General features: G+C 41.5%; 1 protein-coding gene across 3 annotated transcripts in view; it reads right to left on the reverse strand.

Annotated features, from left to right (window-relative positions):
- Positions 1-23,296, reverse strand: part of NBEA (neurobeachin) — a 673,719-nt gene that overhangs the window by 510,227 nt on the left and 140,196 nt on the right. For all 3 annotated transcript variants that reach the window (XM_066582838.1, XM_066582846.1, XM_066582830.1), the window contains exons 2-5: positions 20,467-20,698; positions 5,114-5,214; positions 4,792-4,887; positions 2,449-2,570 (exon numbers count right to left, since the gene is read on the reverse strand). In XM_066582838.1, the coding sequence (XP_066438935.1) occupies positions 2,449-2,570; positions 4,792-4,887; positions 5,114-5,214; positions 20,467-20,698 (551 nt within the window). The remainder of the gene's footprint in view (positions 1-2,448; positions 2,571-4,791; positions 4,888-5,113; positions 5,215-20,466; positions 20,699-23,296) is intronic.

Here is a 23,296-nt window from a genome sequence, read left to right on the forward strand (position 1 = left end):
TTACTCTCTAAGGCCTTAGTCAGACGGGCGTTTTTTCGCGCGATTTGCGGATCGCATGACGGATGCGCATCCGCAAATCGCGCGACCGGGGACTGAAAAATCGCCCGAAACTCTGCTCCTAGCCGCGTTTCATTAGAAACGGGCTGGAGCTGTCCAGCGCATTGCATTCAATGGAGCCGGCAATACAGCCAGCTCCATTGAAAGCAATGCGCTGCGGGCGAGTGTGGGATGAATTGTCGGGAAGGGCTTAAATACATAAGCACTGCATCAGCGCTGAGCCAATCAGGGGCAGGCCTGACTCACACCCCCTTCACACCCACTGCAGGCCGACCGCGCTGAACTCCGACTGCCGGGAGCAGGTGAGTATATATATTTTTTTTATTTTAACACATTTCTGGATGAATTGCAGGGAAGGGCTAATACATTTAAGCCCTTCCCGACAATTCATCCCGCGCACGCCGGCAGCCCATTGCTTTCAATGGAGCCGGCTGTATTGCTGGCTCCATTGAATTCAATGGGCAAACATCGTTCTTCTCTGCCACAGCTGTTACAATGGTTTTAAAAAAAAATATTAAATCGCCGGACGCATGCGCAAATCGGGCGAAAAAACGCCCGTCTGACTAAGGCCTAAGGCGGTATTGCCACAAGTGAGTTTTATGTGCGAAATCGGTCCAAGCTTGACGACATTCATTTGACTGGGTTCATTCAGATTTAGCGATTTTTCACTCAGACCGATAATAGAGTTTTAAAAAAGTTGCTGCATGTCCTATTCTGGTCCGATTCTAGGATGAGATTAGGACATGCAAATATGCAGTGTATCACACATCAGATGGCACACGGACAAAGTAGATGGGGAAAGAGAGAACTTGAGATCTTGGTACAAACCCCTTTAACCGATGCTAACCTACACTTCTGCCCCTAACATTTTGCAAAACGACATAGATGCCAGTCGCCAGCATCCTGTTTATGCTATGGGATAGATGAGAGTAGATGGGGACCAGCAGGAGAGATTTTGGGTATCATGTCTGTTGCCTAACCAAGATAATGAATACTGGAATCTAATTGGTTTCTATTGGGAAAACGCAATTGTCTTTGCTTTACAATGAATAATAACTTGCAGTTGCCGTTTTCCTGTTCTGTCATGAACCCTATTCCCTGCAGGGAACTGAGCTGCATGGACCCCACTGATTATAATGGGGTCCACCCAGCTTCCATCCTATCCATAAGCATTTCCCCAGACACATTTTTTAAAGTTAGCTGTTGCCACCTGTTTTTTTAGAATGCGGTAAAAATTGAGTGCAATTTATTTTGTAGGTCAATACGATTACGGCGATACCAAATTTATATATTCTTTTTAATATCTTATTAGTTTTAAACCATGAAAAACTTTTTTAATTTAAAAAAATAAAAAAAGGTTTTTGTTACCATATTCTGAGATCCAGAACTTTATTTCTGTGCGGATGAGGCTTTTTATGTGTTTTGGGTATGAGCTATATTAGTAACAATTTGGGGTACATATGACTTTATGATTACTTTGTATTCTAATCTTTTTAGAAGGTGGAGAACCCAATAACTTACAAGTGTTTTTTTCTTTACAGTCTCCCTCCCACCGGTGTTTGCAGTAAAAGCAGCGTTTTTTTAATGCTGCATTTACTGCGATTATGCCATCGTTTTGGCTGTTTTCAGCACAGCTGATAATGCAGCCATGGGAGCTGAAAAAAATAAATAAATAAATAAAATACTCACCTAGCAAGCGCCGCCCGCCTGCCCTGCAGACACTTGTCTGTGCCTGCAGAGTATCTCTTGCTGGTATCGGGGTTTTCAAGACCACGCCTCCAGCAAGAGATTGCTCTGATTGGCTGAGCTGCGAGCCATTCATTCATTGAATGGCTGTGATTGATGCATCCAGCGCTGGCTGCGATTGACGTTGGATTAGCCAATTAGTTATCTCTTGCTGGAGGCAGCGCTAAAAGTCGTAAAAAACGTCTGTGTGAGTGAGGCCTTAAAGCAAAATGACAAATGTGGTATTTTAATAGTGTGTATTTTCATGCACGCAGTGATAGCAATTATGTTTATTTTTCATGTGAAAAATGGAAAAGGCTGTTTTTTTTCATACTTTAAAGATTTTTCATTCTTTAAATATTTTAAAGAAGTTTTCTTGCTTATTTTGCACTTTTTTTTTTTTTTTAAAGTTCCACTTGGGGACTTCGACCTGAAATCATTTGTTCAACATCCTGCAGTACTTCTGTATTGCACTAGATTTTACTTTTAACATTATCCTACAAATCCCTGTTAGCTGCCTCCCCAGATAACATCTTAGATGCTGTGGTCAGCAATGATACGATCAAACGGCTGCAATTGGTAGGTCTCAGTTGTTTTATACTACTTCCAAAGCCTGATCCATATGCATAAATTATTCAGTATGTACAATGATACAACCATACTTACCAATAGAGGTAAGGTTTATCCTTGTCAACATTTATATTATTTAAAGGATCCATACGAAACCATGTGTTCAGTGTGAAACCATTCTGATAAGGCCACTTGGCAATAGGAGGCAGTGCAATAGCCTAGAATGGGAAAATTAGAGAAAGCACCTATTAGACTGCACACAAGTAATAATTACACAGTGTGTTGTATTAGATGCCATGGTTCATTACCACTCCCAAGATAAAGATAATAAATGGGTAGATGGCAAAAAACATTTTTACCTGTTCCTACGTAACCAACTGTACTAAGCATAAAGCCTCCACTACCGGTAAAACAATCCTCTTACAATTAAGAGCTTTGCAGGAGAAGCCTTGGTCTAGTATGGTTCTCTCAAGTGCAGGAACGATCCGCACACTTTGCTCAATCACACACTAAAATGATTTTCTGAGGTCAACCAACATCCAGTGGAGGTCTCAAACGCAGCTATAGATAGGCTGTGCATCACATCCAGTCCTAAGCTCTCGCTCACGACCTAAAGGTAGCCGGCTCAAGGTTGACTCAGCCTTTCATTCTTCTTAGGTCAGTAAAATGAGTACCCAGCTTGCTGGGGGGTAAAATATGACTGAGGAAGGCAATGGCAAACCACCCCACAAAAACAGTCTACCAAGAAAACATCACGATGTGACATCACCCTAGGTGTCAGTCATGACTCGGTGCTTGCACCAGGGGACTTTACCTTTATCTATCATTGGAATGGATCAGTTTTTATTAGCATGTCACATGTCTTACACCGTGCTACCTAAGATGCAGACCCTTATGTTGCCCATAGTTTGTAACTGTATGTTACTAGATATACAGGTTATGCCAATCGTGAAGCTCAATGCATCAGCTCGTCTACAATGGTGCAAGAAACATTGTCACTGGACAGCAGAGAAATGGAAGAACGTTCTATGGAGCGATGAGTTCCACTACACCATTTCCATTTTCAAATCAGATGGACGTACCCGATTGTGGTGGATACTTGGGGAATACCTTCTGTGTGAATGTGTGGTGCCAACAGTTAAGTATGACGGAGGTCCCGTCATGGTCTCGGGATGTTTTACATAGCATGCTCTCAGTCTTTTGATGGTAGTGGCAAGAATCATGAACACAGAGGTATACCTTGACATTCTACCTTAACATTCCAAACAATGTACTGCTAACAATGTGGCAATACTCCAGGAATGGTCAGCTATACTTCCAAGAAGACAATGTGCCTACTCACAAACCCAACACTGTTTTAGGTTAGTTTGATGATATGGATGTTCCACAATGTACAGAGTCCCAACCTGAATTGTACTGAACATCTTCCTGTACTAACAAACATGAATGCAAGCTCAGGAAATATGAACAGCGTCCATCTAGTTTGAGAGAACTCGCCAGATGTTTACAGGATGATTGGAGGGAAATACCAGCTGATGTGTAGGAGATATTAGTAGAAAGTATACCATGGAGAGTATCTGAAGTTATTAGGCCCAAGGAGCCCCACTAACTATTAACATATGTAAATAAACGCTACTTTTCATTATTGCTCAGGTGTCCAATTACTTTTGGTAGGACAGTGTACAAAGCAGCTCTTCTGTTCTTTATGATTGGGTTGAGTATTTCATGTACAGAACTGATCATGCCCGATCATTATCTTGAGAAATGCAGCTGTGCCCTATGCCCCGCCCATCTGGCACAAAGTGGAGCTCCACTTTGGGGCATTGTTCATAAAACAGTTCTCACACATATTAAAAAAAAAGACTACAAATGTAAAGCTTAATGCTAGATTTGGATGTTACAGGGAATGCTTCGGTTAATCAAGTTTTACATAAAAAGGTGCAAAAATTCTGATTAGCTAATCCTAATGGCTTGCAATACTAAAATAATTGAGTAGTAACCAAGTTATTGTGGATTTGTGGAAGTGGGAACAAAAATTTTGAGCAGGAAAAGGTCAAAAATAGAAAAATAACGGACACTCACCTCCTATGTGCCTCACCCTCACCTCAACCCCCCTCACTACAATTCTTAAAATAGTTGTAATGGTCATGTGCCGTTCATTGTGTATGGGGCCGCTCAACCAACTACAGGCTTCAGCGGGCTTACTGCCATGAATGGGACATAACTGAAGCCTTTGATTGGTTGAGTGTTAACGCACACAACGAATAGCACAGCAGCAAATCCCAGAAAATTGAATTTATTTATCATTTTATTTTATTTATTTTTTTTGGAGGGGGGGGGGGGATACTTTATATATAAGAATTTTTTTAGAACAGTCATGAAGAATTGTATGGCACAAATACTATACACTTTGAAGCTCAGTATCAGCAAAACACTTACTGCCGCGCTCCGTCCTGGGAAATTGAAGAAGGTGTCGGGTCCATGTCTCTGTGGCATTTGATTGAGCACTGATAACAATTTCACCGCATGCCTCGGCTGTCAAAATAGAGAGAGTAGCAAATGCTAAGTGAAAGCACTCTCAGGCAAATGTCCATAAACAGCAATAGATTACTGCATACTTAATTTAAGATCAGCTCTTTGAGGCTACTTTAGAGAGATGTTCAATCAGCAGGGGGAACTCGTTTAACTCTATGTGCCTCAGGAGACATTTCATGGTAACCTCAAGCTCTAAAGCATTAATGCGGCCCTGACCACGGCTTACCCAAATTCCATTTTCTCCCCGTAACATACTGAAGAGAAGCTTCAGCTCTTTGACTGTGATACTGTAGCTGGCGAGCACTCCCAACATGTCAACCAGAAGATCTGAAAAGGTAGATAAAAATAACATTAGTTCAACCTCAGCCTACCGATAGATAACCTCTTTCCACATGCCGGCGGGGTTTCCTCCTGACACTTTTTAGTGGATTCAGACATTTCATAAATCTGCTTTCTTTTCTGCATTATTCTCTTTTAATCCTAAATTTCACAGTTAAATACCTCCGCACACTTTCATGAAGCCTTGCTGTGAGATCAAAGGGTCAAGACAGCTTCAGAGGCTGAAACGCGTCAGGGGGTAACGGACTAGGACAAAAATGTAAATTTTACAGCTTCTGTATCGACACAGAGTATGTAAAGGGGGGAGGATTCTAGAGTGCGTGAGCACGCCAGATGGTAGAAATGATGTGGCAGAGCGCAGAAAACATACATCAGTGGAACCTTACATACTTAGGGTGTGCTCAGATGCGGCAATATGGCCATGTTTTTTTTGCGTGGATCCGTGCGCAGATTAAGCCTGGTCAATGGGCAAAATATTGCTTTCTGCGTCTGCATTATATTAGATAGGTACACATGTATGTATGTATGTATGTATGTATGTATGTATGTATGTATGTATGTATGTATGTATGTATATATATATATATATATATATATATATATATATATATATATATATATATATATATATATATGTATGTATGTATGTATGTATGTATGTATGTATGTATGTATGTATACACACACACACACACATTAACACCAGACTAAGATCGTGTAAAATTAGATCGATCGGTAAATCTCTATCTTAGGCTGAATGCACACGGGCAGAAATTCCGCGGCGAGATTTTGCACAGAATTTCTGCTGTTGCACGCTGCTATAGGATTGCAGTAGTTTATGCAATCCTATGCAGACAGCCGCGACGTGCCGGCTCTGCACTGTGCATGTGCAGCTGTGCGCCAGCCGGCACGTTGCAGAGCAGAGAGAGAAGAAGCAGGATGGGCAAGCGAGAGGTCAATGCAGGGGCACAGTTCGGATCTTGCAGCGAGAATCTCGCAGTCGGAATCCGACCAGGCCGTCTGCATTCACCCTTATCCTGAGGTGGTACAATTTCTTATCAAAACAACTCTGCCCTTCTGTGTATCCATTATGTAACTACACACTATGCCTCACATTCACTCATCATCACCATTGCTTCTACAGGCTGAGCCACAGAAAAGCAGCCCGGCAACACACTTCTATGAAAGTGGTCTAATCTCTCATGGAATTTTATTAATTCTTGTTCGGTGTGGGTCCAGATAATCATGATGTCATCAATGCATTCCACCCCACCATAAACCTGCCATTAGGCTACTCATATACCAAAATCAAGTTTTTGGACACCACCATAAAGATTTCAAACAATTCAATACGGACATCCCTATACTGAAAACCGATTAATTGGCCCACATACCTCAGATGGGACAGTTCCCATTCTAAACACATCAAAAAGTCTATCGTCCACGGCCAGGCCATTAGATACAACCGGATCTGCTCCAACCCAACAGACAGAGAGGAACATTGATACCATCTTAAAAGGACATTTTTAAATCAGGGCTACCATCCCACCCCAATTAATGACCAAATCACCAGAGCCACCATACCCAGAAATCAACTACTCTGATACAAGAAGGAAAGAAACAATCAATCGTGTGCTTTTAGTAGTGACCTACAATTAGAGGTACTAAGGAAAACCGCAAAGAAACTCCACCATACCCTACACAAGGATGACTGTCTGAAAACCATATTCCCGGACCCTCCCCTCCTATGTTGCAGGCAACCTCCTAACTTGAGGAACTTTATAATCAGGAGTGCATTAACCTCTGACACAAAAAGGAACTTATCCCTGTAATGTAAGGAGCTGCAAGATCTGCTCACATATACTGACTGCAGACAGGATACGGATCCCCAACACACAGCAGAACTATAAGATCCCGGGGACATTCACTTATTCCATGTCCAATGTTGTGTACCTGATCCTGTGCAGTAGATGTCCTGTTGGTGGACTTTATGTCGGAGAAACAGGGCAAAGACAGAGAGCGGGGATGAGATCTCATCGCCATACAATTAATCACAGAAAGAGAGAATTACCCGTGGCCGAGCACTTTTCTAACCATGGACATTACATAGCAGATATGAGAGTTTTGATATTGAAGGGTGGTTTCAAGTCACAAAACCATATAAGACTTTGCGAATATAAATTGATAACAACCTTTGACACGCTGAATACTGGGTTAAATTATTCCCCAGGATTTATGAGTGAATGGGAAGTGTGAGACATTTATTATACAGATAAGACCCCCATCAACAGTAATTCAAGGACCATAAACTTTCAATCCCTTATCAGTGTCTAGTTAAAAATGTTTGTGTACATCTTGACGATCCCTCCAACAGTAATTCAGGGACCATAAAACTTTCACTCTGTTATCAGTGCCTAGACAAAAAAAGTTTGTTTTCTGTTGTAGTATTCCTTTTAAGTGCATACCAATTACATCCAGGTCTGTGCCTTGTCATAAGTATGTATGTTAGAAGTGTGTATAAAGATTCATGCCTCTTCGGATCTATTCCATTTTAGCCTGAAGAAGAACCCGAGAGGTTCGAAAGCTCGTTATTACATCATGTATTTTTGTTAGCCATTAAAAGCTATCATATCTACAAGATTACTTGGTTTCTCCTGCTGGGAACAATCACATTTTTCTAAAAGTCACAATCATCATCCTATGTGCAATCGCCATCTTGCCACTACAAGTACTTCCTCCTCACATGTAGAAGACTTCTCTTCGGGAAGTCCCTACTTTAGTCCTTCGAAATCACTCCATCACTCTGACAACTCACCAATTCTGGCCATTGTATAACCCATATATAGATATATTATCCCTCTCTAACTATATCTATATAGTTCTCTCTCTCATATATATATATATATATATATATATATATATCGGTGAAAGCCCTCACTTACTGACTCGCCACTAATTCTCTAACTTCCCGATGTCGTACAAACATGAAATTTGGCAGGAGCATTCTTTAGATCCTAAATAGGAAAAGTGAATGGGTCACAACTCGATTATTCAATGCTAAGTGCAAAAGTATTGGCACCCCTATGTAATGTAACTTTCCGGTGTCGTACAAGTGTAAAATTTGGCAGGAGCATTCTTTAGGTCCTAAATGAGGAGAGAGGGAGGGGTAGCACATTCTGCAGAGGGACATCGGTACATGCAGCCTGAGGAGAATCTAACGCTCTTCTATGGGTATACATATTTTATTCCTCCTTTACTCTAAAGTAACCTTAACTTCATAAAAGTTTTCTGTGCAAACAACATGTAAAAACACCTGTATCAAATTAACTAGGCCGAGGCCGGGTATATCAGCTAGTTTTACATATTGGCCATGTTCTTTAATAAGACTGCCATCCTAGAAGACTACTGAACTTAATGGGAGCTGCACCTGCAATACCACCACAAGCCACTGCAAAGTGGAGTTATCAGTGGTGCCAGATATCAGCGATTGCCAATGTTTGCGAACAGACCACTGCAATCAACTAATGATGACCTAGCTTGAGGATGGGTTATGAACAGTAATATCCTGGAAAACCCCTTAATCTACAGCACACAAAAAATAGAGTATGAAGAGTCACTGATACAAGCTCAATAAGAATTGATTTTTATTCCAACATATAAAGAAACAGATCGTGTCACTTGCAAAATTTCGATCCAACCAGGATCTTTGCCCAGGTTATCTATTAAGAAATGTCAGGACAGCAGGGAGCAGTGTAAAACTGACTAATCTCCACTATGTAATACTTCTGTATGTTGTGGATTATACGATTTTGGTAATACCAATCTGCCATAATTGGGTACATATAAATTCATTGTTTGACTTTTAAAGGGGGGCGAGGAGCAATTCTCCCACTCCTTTTGGCATTTTCCCATGCCATGCACGATCTGGTTTAACCCTTTAAGGACGTGCCCTTTATTTTTTTCCCCATTTTAAATTTTCCCTACCCCCTTTTAAAAAATCATGACTCTTATTCATCCATAGACGTAGATGTCTGAGGGCTTGTTTTTACCATTTTTCAATGGTACTATTTAATAGTAATGGTACAAATTTATATAGTTTTTTTCTGCAGTACTATTATTATTTAATTTAAAATTATTTTCCGTCACCATTTTCCAACAGCCAAAACTTTTTTTATTCTTCCCTAAACATGGCTGTATGGGGGGGGGGCTTATTTTTTGCGGGACGTCCAATAGTTTCTATTGGTAACATTTTGGAGTACATACAACTTCATCGCTTTTAATTATTTATTTTTTTCTTGCAGATGGGGTGACCAAAAAAAAGCACAATTCTGGCAACGACGTTCATCATTTAGATTAGTTTATTATAAATATGGCAAAAGTGGGTTGGGGGGGGTGAAATTTGTATTACCGATTATTTCATTTAATTAAAAAAAAAAAAATCTTAAAACTAGTTTTACAGGTTTTTTTTTTTAGTCCGCAGTGGGGACAAAAACTTGCAATGCTTTGATCGCTCCTGCAGTATGATGTAATGCCATAACATTATATTATACCATGATCTGATCAAGCCACACCAGAAGGCACCCAGCTGCCATGGCAACCTGCAATCTTATCGCGGTGGGCAGTGCGGGACCCCCGAACATCCATTGGGGCGTCCTGTAGTGTTAAGGAGTTAAAAAGGTTTCTATTTCTCGTTACAACTGTGGTATAGCAAGACCATGTGACAATTTGCTTTACTAGATTTTAAACTTTTGTGAAAACATTTTAGTATTTTTTACATCTTGGGGGAGGTTTTATTTTTATTACATTTTTAATTTAGTCATGAGAAAACTAAGTACACCCTCTTTGAATTCTATGGGTTTATGTGCTAGGACATGAATTTAAAAAAAATCTGGTCCTTAGTCTTAAAATATGGTAAATATAACTTCAAATGAACACCACCACATAAATTACACAATGTCATTTAACAAAAGCTAGGCTAAAATGCAGAAGCAGTGTGTGAAACATTACATACATCCCATGAATCTGTAGCTCGTAAAAACACCCCTGGCAATAGCTTAAAGGAATAGTTGTTTGCATGATTATCTGTTCTGGAAGAATTTTACTCAATTTCTCGTTACAGAGCCTCGTGTGGCGCAGAGTGTTAAGGCAGCGGAAATGCAGTGCTAAGCTCTCGCTCACAACATGAAGGTTGTGATGGTTGTCAGTTCAATCACTGCATGGTTCAGGTAGTCATCCTTCCGAGGTCGGTAAAAGGAGTACCCAACTTGGTGGGGGGGGGGGGGGTTAACAAATAAAATGACCTGAAAACGCTGTGGATTAAGTTGGCACTATGCAAATAAGATTTTTTATTTTTACATGAAGGCGTGTGGACATAAGTATATGCACAGGTCTCTTAACCCCTTTTTTCTTTATGAAGGTTTGGTTTTTTTCTCCGTACTTTCAAAAAAACATTACTATTTTGCGGTCGAGGACTTGTATTTTGTGGTATGATTTGTATTTTTCAATGGTACCCTTTAATGCAGCATAAAATGTACTGAAAAATTAGAAATTTTTTACAAAGTGGATAGAAAGTAAACAAAAAAAAAAAAAAGCACCCAACAAAGATGGGGAAATATCTTTTTTTGTAAGGTGTAAAGACTGCTGCAAAAATGACATTTTGTAAAAAGATGTGCAAAAGCTTTATGCTGTGGGTTCGTACAATCATGATGTTACCAAGTTTAGTTTTTTGGTTTTTATGCCAAACAATTAAAAAAAAATAAAATCTGAAACATCTGACGAAGTTCACCGTTTTGGATAAACAGCATGCTATTTTGATACACTGGACTTTTATGGATGTGGTGATACCAAATATGTTTTTGGGTTCTTTTGTCTAAATTTTTTTTTCATTTCAGTTATAAGACGTCCTTAAGCTAATGATCATTTGATCACTCATACAGTCTAATGCAATACCATAGTATTGCATGATACTGTAATTTGACAAGCAGTCAGGCACAAATTGATAGGCAATGATGTTTAGCAGCCCTGGGTTCTTTCAGATAGCCCTAAGCTGCCATGACAACTGAACGCCGATTGGGGTATTTAAATGATTGACAGCCTTTTGGGAATTTAAATGGTTGACAGCCGTGATTACTGAGTGCTGATTGGGACAGTCTTCGACAGATGACACCCAGTCGAAACAGTTGGTACCTGAAGTGTACGGAGCGGAATCAGCTGCCTATCCTGATCCATACAAACCCCACACCAAGAGGGTTTAAGGTCCTGCCACAGCATTTCATTTGGGTTGAGGTCTGGAGTTTGACTGAGCCATTGTAGAACCTTGATTCGTTTTCAGACATTCTGATGTAGATTTGCTGGTGTGCTTGGGATTGTTGTCCTGTCCCAGTTTCGGCCAAGCATTAGCTTTTGGAGAGATGGCCTCACATCCGACTCAAATACTTTGGTAAACAGGGCATTTTATGGTCAACTCAGTGACTGCAAGGAACCCAGGTCCTGTGGCTGCAAAACAAGCCCACCTCATCACTTCTTCATCACCGTGTTTGACAGTTGGTATGAAGTGTTGGGGGTGATGTGTTTGGTTTTCGCCAAACAAGGTGCTGAGCATTATGGGCAAACATCTCCACTTTGGTCTCCTCTGTCCAAAGAACATTGTTCCAGAAATTATACGGTTTGTTCAGATGCAAATTTGCAAACTTTAGTGATGCTGCCATGTTCTTTTTAGAAAGAGGAGGCATTCTCTTAGCAACCCTTCCAAACAAGCCAAACTTGTTTAGTCTTTTTCTAATCTAACCGAAATGTAGCTCTTGGTTTTTTTTTTGCAATTTCTCTGATCATTGGACAGTCTAAATCTTGTGGTAATTTGCTGGGACATCCACTACTGGGAAGATTGTCAACTGTCTCGAATGGTTTCCACTTGTGAATAATCTTTCTCACTGTAGGATGATGAACTCCAAATTCTTTGGAAATGGCTTAAAAACCCTTCACAGATTGATGGGTTGCAACAATTGCTTCTCTAAGATCATTGCAGTTGCTTCTGTGGCATTGTGTTAACACGTGCTGAAATGCTCCACATCAGTAAACCACCAAAACAACTACTTTTATAGAGATGGTCAGACTTGCTGATAATAATTTGATTAACACCTAGCTGCTATCCACCCTCCTATTCCTATGGAAAAAGTAATAATGTGCTTAATTTTTCACACAATGCTTCTGCATTTTGGCCTAGTTTCTGTTAAATAATGACACAGTGCAGTCTAACATGCTGTTATTCATCTGAGATTGTATTTAGCCAATTTTAAGACCTTCTAAATAGATTTTTTTTTATTTTGTGATACACAAAAACACAGAATTTAAATAGGGTGTACTTAGTTTTTCTCATTACTGTATATCACTGAACCTAAATTACATTTTTTTTTCTCATAAAGGGGACTTGCAGCTGTGATGGTTAGTGTAGAGCTTTGGAATGCTTGGTATTCCAAAACATTACTACTTGCCAAGGTTACACATGTGAACAATACATTAGGCCATGGCTCTGGTATGGTCTAAATGTCTTATAGCAGACCTGTTGGCTTACCATGGCAGCCGGGAACCTATTAGAATCCTGCAATTGTGTTGTGGGGCACCAATAGACTTTGGGGAGCCCCATTGCTCTTTTAATCCTCAGATGCTACGGGGGTTACTGATTGTGGCATCTAACAGCTTAAAGGGGTTGTCTCGTGAAATCAAGTGGGGTTCAGCACTTCTGTATGGCCATATTAATGCACTTTGTAATATACATCGTGCATTAATTATGAGCCATACAGAAGTTATTCACTTACCTGCTCCGTTGCTAGCGTCCCCGTCGCCATGGATCCGTCTAAATTCGCTGTCTTATGGCGTTTTTAGACGCGCTTGCGCAGTCCGGTCTTCTCCCTGGTGAATGGGGCCGCTCGTGCCGGAGAGCTGGTCCTCGTAGCTCCGCCCCGTCACGTGTGCCGATTCCAGCCAATCAGGAGGCTGGAATCGGCAATGGACCGCACAGAGCCCACGGTGCACCATGGGAGAAGACCCGCGGTGCATCGTGGGTGAAGATCCCGGCGGCCATCTTGGTAAAGGAAGAAAGAAGTCGCCGCAGCGCGGGGATTCGGGTAAGTAATAAACTTTTTTTTTTTTTTTACCCATCCCTTGGGTTTGTCTCGCGCCGAACGGGGGGCCTATTGAATAAAAAAAAAAACCGTTTCGGCGTGAGACAACCCCTTTAAGTATCTGGGATCAGAGATTCGGTCCCAACTGTTGGAACGGTATATATGGTTGCACCCACTGCTCATCGTCCTAGCACAACCTCCATGCCTATACCATCCACTGAGCATACAATTACATCCTACTGCAGTAAAAATGCTAGAAGTGGGAAGCAATGCTATGTCCATTTGTGGGAAGGGGCTAAAGTATTTCGTGAACACTGTTTATATTTGTCTGTACTGCACTGTCTTTTGATAATTATTACAATGTGTTACACCACACAGTTTCAATGTTAAGCATGTGGAAACTGATGGAGCTATATAAATAATGATATATTTAACCCAAGGGTCAGGATAGACTCCAAGTCCTGTGCTTTCTAGGCAATTTTTTTTTCAGACTCCTCATGGAGTCACTGAATGGGGGTGAAAGGCAATAAGAACAATAGGAGGGAAGACAATGTAGACAGTGACTAGGGACCAAGTAATGGGAATAGGGGTCAAGCGGGGGGAGGGATTAGTACAGTTAGAACAGACAGTACTGCTTATAGGACCATAAGTAGCACAAGGAATATAAAAATACTAACCGTATAAATTGTATGGCAATGAATGCCAGAAGTCTGATCAGTAAAGTGGGTGAGCTCGAAGCGAGAATGTCTGATAAAAATTATGATATAGTAGGAATAACTGAAACATGGGTTGAAGATAAGTGTGATTGGATGGCGAATTTACAGGGTTACAATCTCTTTAGAAGAGACCATGGAAGCCAGAAAGGGGGAGGGATGTGTCTGTATGTTAAATCATATTTAATGCTGAGGCTACCAGAAAATATAGGTGTAGGAAATGAACACGTGGAATCTCTGTAGGTAGAAATACAGGAAGGAAAAATAACAAAATCCTGATAGAAGTTTTCTATAGGCCACCAAAAACAACAGAAGAAACTGAAAACTTATTACTAAGATAAATAGATAAGGTGTCAAACCGCAATGGGAGACTTTAATTATCCGCATATAATATGGGAAGACGAAACCTGCGAATCTCATAAGGGCGATAAGTTCTTGAGAACAATTAAAGGCAACCACCTTTCCCAACTTATGCGGGAGCCAACTAGAGAGAGGGCCACTCTGGACTTAGTATTACCTAACAAACCGGTCAGAATCACAGGGGTGCAGGTTGAGGGACACTTGTAAATTAATTATATTGTGGTCACCATTTACCAGATGTCATTCAACAGGAAGCCCTATCCGGGAGCGACATAAAAATCTAAACTTTAGTAAAGCAAAATTCGATTAGCTCAGAATTACTCTTGGGAACATTAATTGGGACAATGTCCTAAAAAATTAACAGTACAGACGACAAATGGGAGAAGTTTAAAAACATCCTAATTACCTCATGTGAGCAGTTCATACCCTTTAAAAATAAAGACTACAAGTAAAAGGAAACCAATGTGGATCGATAGGATTGTAAGGGGGGCAAAAAGAAAAAAAAAAGAAAGCGTTTAAGTTAGTAAAACAAGAAGGCAGTGAAGAAGCGCTAAAAACACAGAGAAAAAACAAATTATGTAAGGAAAAGATCAAAGCTGACAGGGAGGGGGCAGGAAGACTGATTGCCAAAGAGAGCAAAAAGAACTCTAAGCTATTTTTTGATTATATAAACTGTAAAATGATTTGCACTGAGAGCACTGGCCCTTTAAAAATAATGCAGGAGAAATCATAGAAGATGATGGGTGGGTGGTGGGGGGGGGGAGGCAAATCTATTAAATAGTTTTTTTCTCAAGTGTATTCACAAAGGAAAAAGAAAGGTCACATGAAATGCAGATGTATAAAACAAACCCCCTGCTAAATATCGCCTGCCCAACGCTGGAGGAAGTACAAAGCTGGTTAAAAAAAAAGGATAAAAATCAACAAATCGCCAGGTCCCGATGGAATACACCCAAGGGTTTTAAGAGAACTAAGCGACGTGATAGATAAACTGCTATTAATTTTTAGGGACACTTGAGACCGGGGTTGTACCACTAGACTGGTGTATTGGCAATGTGGTTTCAATATACAAAAAGGGGCCCAAAAGAGAGCCTGGTAACTACAGGCCGGTAAGTCTCACTTTAATAATTGGAAAAATATTTGAGGGGTTTCTGAGAGATGCCATCCTGGCTCAAGGAAAACAACAGCATAACTCCTCATCAGCATGGGTTCATGACAGGTTGATCATGTCAGACCAATCTAATGTAAGTAAGTTCTAGGCTGGACCTGGGAGAGTCTATTGATCTCGTATATCTGGATTTCTCTAAAGCATTTGACACCGTGCCGCATTAGAGGTTGATATATAAAATGAGGCATCTCGGTCTGGGCAAAAACGTGTAGTTGGGTAAAGAACGGTCTCAGAGATAGAAAGCAGAGTGTGGTAATAAATGGCTCGTACTCTAATTGGACCACCATTGCTAATGGGGTGCCACAGGGTTCAGTATTAGGACCCATTCTGTTCAATATATTTATCAATGACCTGATCGAGGGGCTGCACAGTAAAATAGCAATATTTGCAGATGATACAACATTATACAAGATAATACAATGGAGGACAATGTGCGGCTACAAACTGACCTAGATAAGCTGGGGGCTTGGGCAGAAAAATGGCAAATGAAGTTCAATATTGAAAAATGTAAAAAGTTATGCACATGGGCAGGAGAAACGGATGTCACCAATATACACTAAATGCGGTACTGCTAGGGAAAAGTGATATGGAAAAAGATCTGGGGGTACAACCGGAGCAATCAATGCCAGTCAGCTGCTACAAAAGCTAATAAAGTCTCAGGGTGCATTAAAAGAGGTATAGGGGTGAGGAACAAGAACATTATTCTTCCACTATATAAGGCACTTGTCAGGCCCCACATGGAATACTGTGTATAGTTCTGGACACCGGTGCTCAGGAGAGATGTCGCAGTCCTTGAGGGGGGTTCAAAGAAGGGCAACTAAACTAATAAACGGAATGGGAGGACTGAAATTCATGGAGAGGCTATCAAAATTGGGATTATTTACCCTGGGAAAAAAGATGGTTAAGGGGCGACCAAATAACTATGTATAAATACATTAGGGGACAATACAAGGATCTCTCCCATGATCTGTTTATCCCCAGGACTGCGACGGTAACAAGAGGGCATCCTCTACGTCTAGAAGAAAGCAGGTTTCATCACCAACACAGAAAAGGGTTCTTTACTGTAAGAGCAGTGAGGCTGTGGAACTCTCTGCCTGAGGATGTGGGGATGACAAAATCCATAGAGGAGTTTAAGGGACTAGATGTCTTTCTAGAGCGCTATGATATTACAGCACATAGACATTAAATAACTAGCGGGGTTGTTGATCCGGGTCTTGGAATCAGGTAGCAACTTTCAAAGGTTAATCTAGGGATTATTCTGATTGACATTATGCAGTAGAGAAGGATTTTTTCCCCCCAAATGGACTAAATTGGCTTCTGCCTCATTGGTTTTTTTTTGCTTTCCTCTGGATCAACAAGGAAGTGTGGTGGGGTGGTAGAAACAGGCTAAACTAGATGGACATGGTCTTCTTTCCATCTAACATGCTATGTATGTGTGGATAACATAAGGAACAACAGCAGGGAACTAGCGTGTTACGTTATGAGAAAGTGTAACTCACTAGAAGTCATTTGTAAACTCCACTAATTCAAAGACAAAAGTTCTCAACAAAGAATTTTTGGCTAAAGAATATTTATTCACAAACTGTTACTTTATTATTTTGCAATTAACCCTTTGCAATCCAATTTTGGATTCAGGGTTTCCTAGGGGGCTTTCTCTTTCTGTCATTATACAATGGCACCATCTGCTGGCTAGAGCCAGTACTGCGGTATGTGACATGCTGGAGAGGCCCTCTGACAACAGAGCGACCAGTAATATACTGTAAGAATACCCTGCTGGACGTCTTCCGGCATCGGAACTGTACAGCCTCCAATCAGAATGTCTTTAGATGTCAGACAGTGGATTGGAAAGGGTTAAAAGGCATTGTTTGCTTGGTTCATAATTGTCTGTTATGTGTCTGCACATGTGCTTAACTCAGCACTGCAGAGTTATGTATTCTGATGAGCAGAGATGTACCTCCTACGCGTTCAGCCGGAGCCCAGTGTTAGGGAGGTCGCTGACCTTTACATTAAGCTTTATAAAACCTCTATATTTTACCAAGAGCACACATCAAAAATGCAGCTATATTTCATACAACTCCTGCTTAAGACTCTGACCGTGAAAGCAATAAATTTGCAAATTCAGATGACATCATGTTAGAAGGGCCTGCTGCTTCCTCTGCCTTCCTGTCCGCTGGGCGAAATTGCTTCCATTTAGATGTCATGTCACGTGACTATAGCCACAAACTATGGATGCAATATCACAGCAAGGTTCTAAAATTGGGTTTTCTAGTTATATGCCATGACTTTGTAATATACATGATCAACAGAGAACTGGCAGTGGTAAAAAGCCACCTTTTCAAAAAATTCCTGCACAGAAAAGGCCAATTTAATACACTCAAGGAATACATTGTTATAGATAATATACAGATAACTTCCCACAATTCACTTTAAAAGGGATTGTTCCAAGACTCAAAGTTATCCATTAATCAGTGTTTGATCATTGGTGGCCCAACTGCTGGGACCACCACCAATCACAAGAACAGGGGACCTGTGTCCTTCCCTTTTCGATTGCAGGAGACGATTATGCGTGCTACAGCTCCATTCATCTTTATGGAACTGCCAAAGAAAAGCAAAATACAGCAGCAAACTTGGGCAGTGCCACAGAGAAGAATGCAGAAGTAGCATGCATGCAATGCCACTGCACCATTGAGATGGGGGAATATCTTGTGATTAGTGGTAGTTCCAGCAGTCAGAGTTCAAAGACCAGATAAGTGATAGCTTTAAATCCTAGAATCCTAGAATAGTGGCGTTGGAAGGGACCTCCAGGGTCATCGGGTCCAACCCCCTGCTCAGTGCAGGATTCACTAAATCATCCCAGACAGATATTTGTCCAGCCTCTGCTTGAAGACTTCCATTGAAGAAGAACTCACCACCTCCCGTGGTAACCTGTTTCACTCATCTTGAGAACAAATCGTGAGACAGCCCTTTTAAGGGGGTTGTACCAAAATCAATTCTTATTAAATGTCCACAGCATAGGTGATAAAAGTCTGATTAGTGGAAATCTCACTGCCAAGACCCCCACCAATCTCAAAAACAGTGGTCCATGTCCCCCTCTTTGAGCACACTGCACTCCCTGCAATGAGGAAGAGAAAATCAAACTGATCGGTGGTCGCTCATGTGCAGTGCCGCTCTATTCATTTTAATGGGACTGATGGAAATATTGAAGTACTCTGCCATCTCCAGCAGACCCATTGAAGATGAATGGAGCGACTCTGCACATCTGCAACTGCTACTCCATTCAATCTCCTCTATGCTGCAGGGGGTGCAGCCCACAGTGAGGAGGGGAGGAGAACTCCGGACTCCTGTTCTCAGGATCAGTGATGGTTTCAGCAGCGAGACTCCCACTAATCAGACTTCTATCACCTATTTTATGTTAGGTGATAAGTCAATTTTGGTACAACCCCTTTAAATATATTGCAAGGTTTACAATAGAAACAGCTAAGATGCTTTCTACAAATGTATTACTTCTCTTCATGTAGCGATCCCTAGCGGCCAGTTATATGAATTTCTATTGAAACCCAAGTTGGAGGAGAAGCTATCAAGTTCCTGTCTCATTAATACTAGAATTAAAAATCCATTTGTCCCAATGCACACTGGCTTATTTGTAGTATGGGATCTAATGCTCCAAATCCCGCAGCAAATACAGCCCATAGGACATGCATTGAAAAATGCATTTTCATGCCCACAAGCAGAAATCAACTTCATTATTCTGGTCGCGGGGTGGAAATTGCAGCATATCCTATTCTCTCCACATCATCGCCGGCTCTGCACTGCGCATTTGCGGCTGTGCACCAGCCGGCATATCCGAAGAGCAGAGAGAGAAGACGCCAGACAGGTATGCTGGGAGTCACTGCAGGGGCACAGGGTCGCATCCCGCTGCAAGGAACCCGCAGTCGGAATCCGACCCAGCTGTCTGCATTCGGCAGGCTTGATTTTTTTTCACCATTTACCATTAATGTCTGTAGGTACACGCCAAATGCTTATTAATATTTTGCAAACAACTTGTGCTTATATGAAAACTGATGTGATAATTAGCAAATCGCTTTATTTAACCAAGGCTGGTTTCACACAGCCAAGGAAATCATGTGATGTGTGCATTTTGCGAGATGCGCAAATATGAACCAGATGTTTTTGAATAGAGTCATATACTCATGCTCAAACGTTTCATGTTCCTCGGAACGTATCACCCATTGATTTCAAAGGGAGCTTTAGTGCCTCGCATGCCGTGCGATGTGCATGCAGGGCTTCCCATTGAAATCAATAGGAAACACTTCCAATACTCTATCGCGCGCCAAACTTGCATGAGAGCATGCCTTCTAATTTGTTGCCCACTGCCGGCTGTCAAGGGAAGTCCATCTCTGGTAACAGAGATACCAAAACAGAACAAACGTAGTGGAGGAAGAAGATGACTTGTGCTGTCAATAGAAGACTAAGGGGAGGTGAGGAGGGAGAGAAGATAAAACTCAGAGACGCTGCAGCGGCTAACAGATATTTACGGTCCTTGAAAGCTACGGACATCAAATCTACAGTGCTGCTGTATAATGTCCTACATGATGCTTTTTATTATGAAGGTGTGCTACACAGAGATAAAAAAGTAGATATTTTGCTTGTGTCTGTGCAAAATGTCTGGAAACATCTTAACAGCTAGTCTAAATTCAGCAGTTCAGGGAAGACTGAGAATTAAAGAAAGAGCCTGCAGAGAGGAGCACTAGTGAGAAATATAGAACACAAGTCAAATAAAGGCCAGAAATGGTTCTATTCCTCATATACGCACACGCAGCAGCTTATTCTATAAAGTCAGATACTTTTTAAAATACTACATTAGGTTGAGAAAATACAATACCAGCAATCATGTCATCTACAGAGCTCATCTTCAGGAGAACTTGCTCTATGAGGCCAACTTCAGTACTGGTCTGCAGGTTGCGGACACTCTTCCGTAGAATAGCTGTGAACATGCTCCAGATTTCTGCCTGGCATGTTACATCACAGTGCTCCAGCAGCTCCGACATACAGGTAATGCTCTCTGCATCTTGAATGATAAAATTCATCTCCAGATCAAATTCTCCACCGACCAGCTGGAAAAAGAAAAGAAGAATTGTAAAAATAAGTGTCCTGCAGCTTTCACTTACACAATAAGTCTACACGAGGAATCATAAGACAAAGCATCTGCCCAAATTCTAATTATAATGAAACAATGTCATGTAATTAGATACATTAGTTAACAAGACTCCACATAAACAAACAACCCTTATGCAAAAAAACAATTTGTTTTAGAGAAGGAACATTATTAATGAGTACAGAGACGACAATGCTCTCTTTTGGAAGAAGTAAATCTTAGAATATTGTCTCCAAGGTTGGCCACAGGTGAAATGACTCTGTGGTCGCTTATGATTCTCATCATCAGTGATGAGCAAACTTTTTTTTAAGGGAGACAAAGAGAGGAGAGAAGGAAGGGGGGGGGGGAGACAAAGAGAGGAGAGAAGGAAGGGGGGGGGGGAGAAAAAGAGGGGAGAAGGAAGGGGGGGGGGGAGAAAAAGAGGGGAGAAGGAAGGGGGGGGGGGGAGAAAAAGAGGGGAGAAGGAAGGGGGGGGGGGAGAAAAAGAGGCGAGAAGGAAGGGGGGGAGAAAAAGAGGCGAGAAGGAAGGGGGGGAGAAAAAGAGGCGAGAAGGAAGGGGGGGGGAGAAAAAGAGGCGAGAAGGAAAGGGGGGAGGGAAAGAAAAAGAGGCGAGAAGGAAAGGGGGGAGGGAAAGAAAAAGAGGCGAGAAGGAAGGGGGGGGAAAGAAAAAGAGGCGAGAAGGAAGGGGGGGGAGAGAAAAAGAGGCGAGAAGGAAGGGGGGGGGAGAGAAAGAGGAGAGAAGGAAGGGGGGGGGAGAGAAAGAGGAGAGAAGGAAGGGGGGAGAGAGAAAGAGGAGAGAAGGAAGGGGGGAGAGAGAGAGGAGAGAAGGAAGGGGGAGAGTAAAAGAGGAGAGAAGGAAGGGGGAGAGTAAAAGAGGAGAGAAGGAAGGGGGAGAGTAAAAGAGGATGAGCCATACTGGATCTGAAACCCTAGACTGTGGTGTTCCCCATTAGCATCTAAGAAAATATGTTTGCCAAGTCAGGAAGATGATGTTTGCCCTAATGTAAATGCTTTGTCATAAAGGGTAGCATAAATGGTCATCTCCAAAGCTTTGCCAATCCTCCTGTATACTGAGGAGCCTCTACAAAATGTATGAGGTGTAATGTGTGGCTCTGTATTATGGAGCTGTAAGAACTACAGCAAGTGTGTCTCCCTACAACATAATTCTTCAGAACTATTGCTCCATAAGACAGAAGCATATGTAGTGAAAGGCAGCACTCTTTACAGCGGTAGAATAGAAGACCCACATTCGGGTTGAAACGTTGCTGAGGCTCTTTTTAGACCATGGATTAAATAAAGGTTGTATCTTTTTCTATTTTACCGCTGTAAGGAGTGCTGCCTTTCACTACATATGCTTTGGTTGATATGGGACAACTTGGATCCAGTCCCCTGCTTTAAGGCGTGCACAAGTAAGCTTTTTTAAGCTGCATGAGAGTGTGAGTGCTGCTGACAGCCGAATATTTTTGCTTAGCTCCATAAGACAGAACTCACTATGACACAAACCTAAAGGCTTGGATGAAAATGGAGGCACATAGGAGTACATTAGGGCCCTATATACGTAGATTATTATGGACTATGCAGGTCTCACAGAGCTGTAACGCAATTGATTGCACTCCACCATTGGAGTTTAGCAGTCTTTTTTTTTCTCATTTCTTATATACGTAAATCTAGGATAAGCAACCTTTTCTGGTCCAAGGGCCACAATGACGGACTGAACCAGTCCAAAGGGTTGCAGTACAACTTCAATGGCTGTTCTTATCAGAGACATTCATGGCATGCCAAAAGTATACGTCATAAAGATCTGACAGGTGGGAAACACAGTAGTGGAAGTGACACCTATCGAACTAACCAACTAAGGCCTCATGTCCACGGCTGTATGCATTAAACGCTGCGGGTCTCCTGCAGCCTTTTACACATTACAGCCCACACGCTCTGCAGGCAGAGACCATGTATGGGCTGTGTATGGCACTGCGTATTCCCGCGAATCACAAGTCTCGAACATGCCTAGTGTGTTTTTTTAATTTATTTTTTAATTTCCCGCTCTCTCGGTTCTGGATATGAAAATGCTGCCCATACACAATGTATTGCATATGGACAGCGTATCATATGCAGCCCAGTGGAGAAAAAAAATCAAAACGTTCATGTATATGATCCCATTCACGTCTAGAAAGAAGGGAGCAGGGAGAAGGAATAGCCTTCTTCTCCCTCATTTATACACCACAAATTAAGAGACTACGCATACATACAACTTTCTCCATTGTAGTTTGTGTGTTGCTGAAACAGCCAAATGATTGGCTATTCCCATAAACCATGAAGATGGCTCCACACAGGCATGGCCATAGGACACAAAAAAGCAAGTCTGTGACTAAATGGTTGATGGGCTGAGCTGAATGCCATCACAAAGTGCAAGTTGTACAACCCCGATATAAAGGAATGGATTGAGGTTTACTAAAGTGCACGCAATGTGCAATTAATAAACTATTTTAAAAAACTCAATATTACTCAAGAATGCGTTTACCCATTGCAATCCAATTTTGGATTCAGGGTTTCCTAGAAG

The sequence above is a fragment of the Eleutherodactylus coqui genome, chromosome 1 (genome assembly GCF_035609145.1).
Source record: "Eleutherodactylus coqui strain aEleCoq1 chromosome 1, aEleCoq1.hap1, whole genome shotgun sequence".
In the NCBI taxonomy this organism is placed as follows: domain Eukaryota; kingdom Metazoa; phylum Chordata; class Amphibia; order Anura; family Eleutherodactylidae; genus Eleutherodactylus; species Eleutherodactylus coqui.